The sequence below is a fragment of the Echiichthys vipera genome (genome assembly GCF_963691815.1).
Source record: "Echiichthys vipera genome assembly, chromosome: 16".
In the NCBI taxonomy this organism is placed as follows: Eukaryota; Metazoa; Chordata; class Actinopteri; order Perciformes; family Trachinidae; genus Echiichthys; species Echiichthys vipera.
Window position 1 is genome coordinate 17,988,118 of NC_139841.1, and position 10,176 is coordinate 17,998,293.

The 10,176-nt window shown below is 40.0% G+C and overlaps 1 protein-coding gene across 1 annotated transcript; it reads left to right on the forward strand.

Annotated features, from left to right (window-relative positions):
* The first annotated feature begins 2,189 nt into the window (after window positions 1–2,189).
* On the forward strand, window positions 2,190–9,930 carry ddx54 (DEAD (Asp-Glu-Ala-Asp) box polypeptide 54). The gene is made up of 20 exons (XM_083930259.1): window positions 2,190–2,405; window positions 3,751–3,877; window positions 4,048–4,118; window positions 4,213–4,401; window positions 4,490–4,539; window positions 4,647–4,688; window positions 4,790–4,885; window positions 4,985–5,106; window positions 5,218–5,279; window positions 5,640–5,771; window positions 5,887–6,097; window positions 6,220–6,351; window positions 6,458–6,679; window positions 6,773–6,846; window positions 6,947–7,162; window positions 8,008–8,159; window positions 8,247–8,360; window positions 8,456–8,566; window positions 8,654–8,730; window positions 8,916–9,930. Exons 1-20 carry the CDS (start codon window positions 2,304–2,306, stop codon window positions 9,233–9,235), a joined length of 2,622 nt encoding a protein of 873 aa, XP_083786385.1. The 5' UTR covers window positions 2,190–2,303; the 3' UTR covers window positions 9,236–9,930.
* Window positions 9,931–10,176: the final 246 nt, after the last annotated feature.

Consider the following 10,176-nt stretch of genomic DNA (forward strand, 5'->3'; position numbering starts at 1 on the left):
TTGCACACTACCACCTGCACTGGTCATACAAATACAGTCACTTATATTTCATGTATATAATTCAATGCCATATGTTTAGTTTGCCTGTGTTCATGTTTATATTTATGTAGGCAGTCAAATTCCTTGCAATGAAAAATGCCTGGCAATAAACCTGATTCTGATTCTGATAATCAATGTGCTTAGAAGTGAATGTGTGGATTATTGGAGGTTTCAAAAGACACATTTTGACAAAAATAACTTCAATATAAGAATACAAGTAAGAAACTCATATTTGATCCTTTTACAGATATAACTGTTTGTGTATGATTTATTTGGATTCAAAGCTTTCAAGAGAGGACAGATTTGGCAGGGTAATATTAATCAGTGGGGGGGAGCTTTGTTTCGTTATGTCATCAGCAATCTCATGGTGTTATTTTTCAAAGAATGAAATATGGCTTTGTGGTAAACACTAGCACTATATCAAACACTGACTTAGGATAGTTTAGCACATGTGTAATTAATATGGCATCTAAGGACAGAATCCTAAAGTGAGCACAGTACATTATGCCTGCTGAAACCTTGTGATTCTGTCTCTGAACTCTGTTTGTGCAGTGGACTAAAACGTGTCTGAATCGCATTGCATATTTCAGGATTCCAGTAGCATAAGTGTGACAGTTGTTGCATGGATGGGTGGGCTTTGCTTGCCAAAATGTCCTATGCAGTCACTTCATGAAGAATTATGCAACAAAAAGAAAAGCACTGATTGCCCTATGAGTTCTGAATTATATAAATATATAGTCATCACAATAGAGGCCTCATAAATGCTTTTACTTTTCTTATGTACATGCCTAAGGATATATCTGACTCTCATTTTTCTCAGAGAGATAAAACAAAACCTGATTCTTTTTGCTAAATGTGCCACCCTACTGACCTTAGTATGAGTTTGCAGGATGGTGTTACACTCACACTGCAAGACATGGTTACTGCCAGCTCCTCATCTCAAATTATGCACGCATTACAGACATGACAATTACACATTTTGATACACTAAAGGGATTATAAATAAAATAATACAAATCAAAGTTAATGCATCCTTTATTTGGATGATAAAACAAATAATGCATATTGTGTTATTTGCTTGTATTACTTGACATGTCCCTGTTTCCCTTCAGTTATACATTGCGAGTGTTCAATTGGTCCAAAGGAAATATCACATCATGCAAAGATTTAGAATTTATGTGTACTTACTGGGGAAGAGAGACAAAACACCTCCTGTGATTAAATCAGTATTGGGCTGTGTATAATACATCTCAGCATCAGAGGCGTTGCTGTGAAAATTAGGGTGTAATTGAGATTCAAACTAAGACTGCTGAGAGACATCTGTGCCAGCCTTTCAAGTGCACACACAGAAATAGCAGCACAATATAGGAGGCAATGCAGCAAGGATGCTGTATGTTCTCTCTTTTAAATCAGGTGAAGAGTAAGCTACACATAAACTTTGAACCTAACTGAAAAATGCGTATTTAGAATTGTCATCTAAACAAACCTCTGTTTGTACAATAAATAGATTAACAATGGGTGAAACACTTAGATATATGTCACTCCACTCTTGTTCAAACTGATTTAATACTATAAACAGAAGTTAAGTAATTTGACAAGATACATAAAAAGCACCTGACACCATACTGTAAGTGTAGATTTTAAAAAGATGGACCCACAGAACCTGACATCTGCAAATCAGCATTCATGACAGTGCTCCTCTGCTTATATATGTCAAACAAAATATCAGCCTTTTCCACTGAAGAAGAGTGGAAAATTGTGTTATATGGTTAGATTTAGCTGCTGGATAAGCTATTGGCTTTGAAGTAGGCTACAGTTGATCAAAATCTGCATTCTCTGCAAGTAAATGAAACATGATTACACCAGAAACTATGTTGTGGGGCGTTGTATAGAGTTAAGGATGACAGAAATTACACAACCCACAATGTAATGGCCTCAGAGCATGCGGAGATGGAGTAAAATATGCATACTTATAGATGTGAAGACTGATTGGACATAGGCGCACACGCTGTGTAGCAGTAGATGGCGCTGTTGAGTTTGAAGCGACATACCAGAACGGAAGACGAAGAAGAAGAAGAAGAAGCAGCGGCAGCAGCAGAAGAAGAAGAAGCAGCAGCACACACGTGTATCCAACATGTCTGCCTACCGTGTTGTTGTGTGTTGAGTTGCCGTGAACAGTATTGACTAGTTTGACGCCGTTTTATTTCATAAACCGTTCAGGAAAGTTACACACGACAGTCCGTAAGCGGCGTTGAAGCGTCAGGATGGCGCAGAGGAAGAAGAAACCGATGAAGAAGAGGAGATACACAGGCTCTGACAGCGGAGACTTTGAAGTGGCTGCTGAAATGAAGGACGACGATGACTCTGTAAGGAGTAATATGTAAAAGCAACTTACCAAGCTGTTGACTGACGATGCGTCCGTTGTAACAATTGATTTATAATACTGTTCCTGTACTACACGATTTGTTTTGCCAACATCACTCGACCAACTTTGCTTATGACACATAAATAAGAACACATACATAATGAAATAATATAACAGGCACGGGAAATATCTCAATATAAATGATATACTCAAAGGGCTACCGTAACCAGTCATAGTTAGACTTAGACTTCACGTTATTGATCCTTTGCGATGACCCCAAGAAGGAAATTGAGTTTCCAGCAGCTTACAAAAGATATAAGGGAGGTTAAAAACCCAAACATTATAAGATAACCAACAAACTCTTAGCTAAATAAATATAGAAAGTATATAAAAACAATAAACAGTAAGCAATATACTCTTAGTCATATATATATATATATATATATATATATATATATATATATATATATATATATATGAGGTAGATGTAAGAATACAGGTCAAAATAAATTCACAGAAAATTAAATCAGGTAAGGAAAATGTAGAGGCAATGTATGTGTCTTGTTGTCACCTCATCTGTTTAATCTCTGTCACTGAGAACTGAACCTTGCTACATTGCACAAGTGCGGTGACACAAGTTGCATTTCCTAAAACATCCATCCATGCAGCCATAGCTGCATCCATCATACGTTATGTAGATCTTTATTTAAATATAGCTTTTTTAATACACATTTTTGCTAAAACAGTTGATTGAAGTAGGAGATATACTGTGTCTAGCAGGTAAAGATCCCATATTATGCTCTATTTCATAGTTCATAGTTTCGTTATTGTATTTCAGGTTTCTGTGAGAACATGTTTACATGCTTACATGTTAAAAAACACATTTTCCTCATAGAGTCAGTACAGTACTATATTTCACCCTCTGTCTGAAACGCTCAGTTTTAGCACTGTTCTCTTTCCTCCTGAAATGGCACAGTCTGCTCTGATTGGTCAGCACAGTTTAAGCTATATTCGTGACATCACAACTGTCCGAAAGTCCTGACGGCTCATTTACAGTAAAGGCAAAGAGTACGGGCTGTGTGCATTTCTCTGTGGATTGAGCGTTTTGATACTTTCCCTGTATTTAAATAGCACCTCAACTTGCTTTATTATTGTAATAATAATACAAATGTTACAATATGGGACCCTTTAAACTTTTGAAACAAACAATATTTGTACATTCAGAGACTGATTGAACACTGCAAGTTGTTTAGAAATGTTACCCTATCTTATCATAATTACCCAGTGTACTACTCTTTCTGTCACGTTATTAACAAGCTATTGTTGTTTCCTTTTTGGTTTCACAGCCAGGGAGGAAACTCCCACGGTTCCCGACTACATCAGACTGCCTGTCAGATGTGGAGCCTGACACCAGGCAGCTGGTCAGAGCCCAGAACAAGAAGAAAAAGAAGTCTGGGGGCTTTCAGTCCATGGGTAAGACAGAGTGAGGAGTGTACAGATGGGGCTGTGTGCTTCAGTGGATACTTGCAATATTCCTTTGTATGTTCATATGTGCTAAAAAAAGAAAAGATTTATATCAGTAAAATCTGATTCACTGTTTCCCAAGAGGCAATGTTGTTCAACTACATTTTGTATGATTTTAGGTCTTAGTTACCCTGTATATAAAGGCATCATGAAGAAGGGTTACAAAGTCCCTACTCCAATCCAAAGAAAGGTAAATAGGTGCCACTTCAAGAGCCTGTAATCAAACATTTGTCACTTCTAACAATACAACTTCTCATGCACAATTCTTCTTTTCCCCACTTCAGACTGTCCCAGTGATTTTAGATGGCAAGGATATAGTAGCCATGGCTAGGACTGGCAGTGGTAAGACGGCTGCCTTCCTGGTGCCCATGTTTGAGAAGCTGAAGGCCCCTCAAGCCCAGACAGGAGCCAGGGCTCTCATCCTGACCCCCACCAGAGAGTTGGCTCTGCAGACCTTGAAGTTCACAAAAGAGGTCAGATGAAGACTGATCAGTGTTAACTGTTCATCTAGCTATTTAAGTTGGCCGATTTTATTTATCTCAATGTGTTTTGGTTTTGTAGTTGGGCAAATTCACTGGCCTCAAGACCGCCTTGATCCTTGGTGGAGACAGGTGCGTGTCCTCTCCATATTCTTGTTCTTGTGCTGTTACTTTTCTGCAGTCTGAGATCCGTACAGTTATCCTGCAACTCTGCAATAAATGTAAATGCTCTTTTACAGAATGGACGATCAGTTTGCCGCCCTTCATGAAAACCCCGACATGTGAGTGTTTTGTTTTCAAACTCATAACGCTGTTTCTCTAGTCTCATAAAAGTATGAAACTTTGAACTATGTTTTAATCCTGATCCCTGCCCTTCCCCCAGAATCATTGGTACACCCGGTCGTCTCATGCACGTTGTCTCCGAGATGAACCTGAAGCTGCAGAGTGTGGAGTATGTGGTGTTTGATGAGGCTGACAGGTGAGAATTGGAATTGTTTAAAGGCGTCATATTTTAATTTCACAGCTTGGATTCACACTTATGTATGTGTGAACGTGTCGGTGCTCTTCCTCGTCTCAGGTTGTTCGAAATGGGTTTCGCTGAGCAGCTTCAGGAGATCATCCGGAGGCTTCCAGACACTAGGCAGTCTCTGCTGTTCTCTGCCACTCTGCCCAAAATGCTGGTGGAGTTTGCCAGAGCTGGTGAGATCAACAATCAGTTCTTACATACATCTATCATGATTGAAGTTGTTTTTTTCTTTTTAAGATCATCACCTTAACCACAACCATTATCATGTTATAAAATATTTCCAGGGCTGACTGAACCGGTGTTGATTCGTTTGGATGTCGATTCAAAGCTCAGTGACCAGATTAAGGTAAAGAAGGGACACATGTTCATTAAACATGAACACATTGTTAGTATAGTTCCACCTGTAGAAACCAGGGTTGGAAGAGGAAAACAAACTTTTATTTTTATAAATCAATTCATTCTTTAATTATAATAAAGAAATGAAGGATTTGCTCAATCATTTATAATATGACATGTAACTGCAGAATGGTGATGTCTGTAACCTCCATCTGAGACCTCTGTTATTGGTTAATTGATAATTTAAACAAATATGACTGTTAAAGGTGCATGTTGCATCTCAAGTTTGGAGCTAAATTCCTGACTTTGCTAAATTCTCTCTTCTCTGCCCATCCTGATCAAAATCATCATTTCTCCTGTCTTCCGTCAGCTGTCATTTTTCCATCTGCGTATGGATGACAAGCAGGCGCTGCTGCTTCACCTGCTGAGGAACGTCGCAAAGCCTCAGGAGCAGACAGTGGTTTTCGTAGCCACCAAACACCACGTCGAGTACATCAAGGAGGTCAAATACAAATAACTCCTATAACTATTTTTCCCTCAGTGAACCCTTATACCCCCTTAGTAAGTCTAGTTGTTAAAATCACGTTTGTTTTATTTTCTTTGTTTTTCATCTCCAGCTGCTGACGTTAGAAGGAATAGAGTGTGCCTACATCTACAGCGCCCTCGATCAGACCGCCAGAAAGATCAACATCGGGAAGTTTGTTCATCGGAAAGCCATGGTGCTGATTGTGACTGATGTTGCTGCTCGTGGTATAGACATCCCCATGCTGGACAATGTCATCAACTACAACTTCCCCTCCAAGCCCAAGCTCTTCTTGCACAGAGTTGGTGAGTTGGTTATGCATTGAATTATGATTGATTTGCTCCTAATAATACATTTTTTACCATATTGTATGAATGAATGAAATAAATGATTTGTCCATCGGACATCACCTTTCTTTTCCAATCAGGTCGTGTGGGACGTGCCGGACGCAGTGGAGTAGCCTACAGTCTGATTTGTCCAGATGAGATGGCATTTGTCTACGACCTTCACCTCTTCCTTGGAAGGCCTGTTCAGTTTGCCACACCTGAACACACAGAAGGTATGCTTTGCAGAATGCCTGTGAAATGACTTCAAATGATGAATGAACTGTCAGATTGATTTACACACAAACTGACCTAAACCTAACCTCTCCTTCCCTTCTCCAGATTCGGAGGGTGTGTTTGGTCGGGTCCCTCAGAGTATCCTAGATGACGAAAGTGCCCAATTGATCACGGCTCACGAAAACTCCCTGGACCTGCAAAACCTGCACCATGTCTCAGAGAACGCCTACAAGCAGTACCTCAAGTCGCGACCAAACCCCGCACATGAGTCCATCAGACGGGTCAAAAGCACAGATGTGTCCAGCATGTGTGTGCATCCATTACTAGGTGAGTTTGGAGGAGGATGCACTATGAAGAGAAAAGTGATGGTGGTACCCAAACACAGTAGCTGGTAAAAGCATTTGATTGATCTTGTTTCAGGGTCGGGTTTGGAGAAAATGGAACTGGAGCGCCTTCAAATAGTTGATGCCATCAAAGGCTACAAATCCAAATCAGTAAGTTACAGTAGATAATTATGCTTTTATGTCTTAGTGCTGAAATTTCCTGCTAACCTGTGATAACACCTACAGAAATTCTCCCTTCATCTTCTTGTAGACTATTTTCGAAATCAACTCTAACAGTAAGTCTCAGGCTGGTGAGGTTATGCGGGCCAAACGCTCCAAAGACACGCGTCTGGTGGACAAATTCAGCAAACAGAGAGAGAACCTGGATGCAGAAAACCGGCTGCTGCATCCCGTCAATCCCACCACCGCCACTGCTGCCGCTGATTTCACACATGCCACAGTCGAAGAAGAAGAGGAGGATTTAAAGGCAAGAAACTCTCATGCCTCTGTGGTATTATGATTTGAAATCAGGCGTCCTTTTACTTTCGCATTTCTGTAAGATCTGCATGTGGAGCACTGAGAATATAGCCCAGAGTGGGCTTCAGAGTGCACACATAGCTACACTAAAGTTTGTAAGCTGTCAATTGCTGATAATGAAATGTAACACACTCGGCCTTAGATGCAGCCATTATAATCACTCAATATTCGCTGGTCCAAAACCTCAAGTCCATTTGGGTTTGATTGTGGTTAAATATTTAGAATATAACGATATCTACTAATTTATGACCATATATAAAGACACAATACCGACTTTAATGACACACAGTTAATTTGTTTTAAAAATTGTTTTTTTATGTCCTGAAAAACCACCATTCTGGACATATGAGGTTTCCGCCCGACAGCGACGACATAGATAATTTTAAATGACTATTAACTTGGTGATTATTTTCTTGATTTATTGTTTGGATTTTATATCAGAAAATTGAGAACAATCACAATTTCCTAAAACCATAGTAGATGTCTGCAGATGTCTTGTTTTGTCCCCTAATCCCAAAGATATTCAGTTTATTATCTAAAATGATAAAAAAAAAGCAGCAAAAAAATTGTTTCTTAAAACAGGTGCTGCTTCATTTTTTGTTGATCGACTAATCAATTCATCAATCAAAACACGCTCTAAAATATATATATTTTAAATATAAGAAGTTTTGATTAGATGGAGCAGCATGTCTACTTTGTGTTAATTATTGTTGCAAATCTTCATTTTCTACACAGAATTTTGAATGCCAACCTAGATGTCAATATTTAACATGTAAATCTTCTTGTATCCACCAGGGGGTGTTCTCCACAGTGGTAGGTGGAAACAAAAGGAAAAGCCTGCAAGAAGATGGGGATGAACGGCAAAGGAACAAGAGAAGCAGACAGTCAGGCAAAGATGAGGAGTATTACATCCCCTACAGACCCAAAGACTTCGACTCTGAGAGAGGGTGAGACATAAACCATTGAGATTTTTGATGATTAAAATGTATCATTTGCGTGTTATAACTTGTAACTCATGTTCTGTGTTGTGGTAGGTTAAGTCTCGGCGGAGAGGGCACTGCCTTTGAACAGCAGGCCTCCTCTGCTGTCCTGGACCTCATGGGAGATGATGCTAATAAGTTGAACCAGCACAAGGCCATAATGAAATGGTAAAAATTTAAATTCACTCTAAATCTGCCCCTTTCTAACAACTTGTCCATCTGCCATTTCTTACCATAATTTATTATCTCTCTATCATTCGTAGGGACCGTAAGAAGAAGCGCTTTGTGAGAGAAGGAGGAAAGGATGACCACAAGAAGAAGATCAGAACAGATGGTGGACAGGTCATCGATAACAAGAGGAACAAGAAGAACTTGTATCCTCTTTGTGTACTTTACTGTTACTGCTCTATCTCTGATGATATTTATCTGTTGACATGTTGTATCACTTAACGACACGCCAGTTACGAGGAGTGGAAGAAAAAATACAAGGTTGATGACGATGACGGAGGCATGGAAGGAGGAAGGAGGCCAGGAGGAGGTGAGGAGAGCCACTGTAGTCTTAACTTGAACACTTTAGTTCTGTACCATTGCATGTGATGGACCAAAAAACGAATGACTTATCAAATCTAAATGCTTTTTCCCCAATTCCATTTGTACCATCAAAAAATACATTATATTTATATTTTTTAAAATCTTTTTGTTTTTGTTTCCTCTGTCTCCCAGGTCGTGGTCGTGGTCGTGGTCGTGGTCGTGGTGGGGGTGGGGGTCGTGGTCGTGGTGGGGGTCGTGGGCGCGGCAGTAATCCTAACTTCCAGAGCCCTGTAGGACAGCAGCATACGCCAGGTGGCCGCCAAGTGCGCTCCGAGCTGAAGACTAACGAGCAGATTCTGAAGAACCGCAAGCAAAACCAGAAGCACCAGTTTCTGCAGAGTGGAGGCCTGAAGAACATCCGTTCCAAGAACAGACAGTGGGCCGGAGAAGTCAAGAAGTCAGGTTTTGGACGGGGTGGTCAAAAGAAGGGTAAGATGAGGAAGAAACTCTGAGGAGGACGCAGAGGGAGAACTATCTCGGAGAAATTATGGCGAGAGATAGACCAGGCGGAAGGCACCCTGACGGACTGGATTATTAATATCCTTATCTTCCCAAACTATCTTAAATATGGTGTCTTTCATGATGATGAGGAGGAGTTGAGGAAAGCGTTTCTAGACTGTAGAGATGAACTTTACTTTTTTCCATCATTGCCCACTGAACTCTAAATTTGACACAGATTATGTATAAGAATGATCCAGTGAACTGGAGTTTCCTCTTGTGTGTTGGCAGATGTTTTTTCGAGTATTGAGTTATTTCTATACACCTTAGTAACTGACTGCGAATATAATATAGTGGACACAGAGTATTGTCTTATTCACATCTGTATTTTGCAGTCAGTTGCATGTTGACATAAGTGTGTTCCTGATGTGACCTTGCCAAAAATACTTGCGTTCTAATTCTTGGAACAGTGCATACTATACTGTAATCTGCTACGTTCTAGCCAAAAAAAGGCTCTACACTGCACCAAGGTATGAGGGGGGCTTTTAAGGGTCCCTGATGTACAGATGTGCACTAGACAATACTGGTTCTGGTCTAAAACCTTAAAAAAAAAGCAGAAGCAAAGAGTCTTGTGTCTGGAAGAAAATCTTCAAGATGTGAGAAACATATGGGATGACAATATAGCTCCATTAAAAAAGTGTCAGGGGAACGGTGGTCTGACTTTCTTTATCTGTTGTGCTTTTGTACGTTCAGTTGCTATTTAAATGAAAGCCAAGTCAGGGTAACCACAGTCTTTGAACGGATATTTGATGTGAGTTTATTCCCTGTCTTCTGCCTTCATATTTATTGGTCAGTAGTTTCTTCCTACTAGTGTCAAGTCTGGATCGCTCCCAGTTTATGCTCTGCTGGAATGGAAATGAAAAATGAGGCATTGGTTTGTTTTGAGTGGGTTTTC

Coding starts and splice junctions, on each gene's coding strand:
- ddx54 (XM_083930259.1), top strand. CDS start 2,304: ATGGCGCAGAGGAAGAAGAAACCGATGAAGAAGAGGAGATACACAGGC. Junction 5,772..5,886: donor ACGTCGAGTACATCAAGGAG/GTCAAATACAAA, acceptor TTTCATCTCCAG/CTGCTGACGTTAGAAGGAAT. Junction 6,847..6,946: donor AAGGCTACAAATCCAAATCA/GTAAGTTACAGT, acceptor ATCTTCTTGTAG/ACTATTTTCGAAATCAACTC.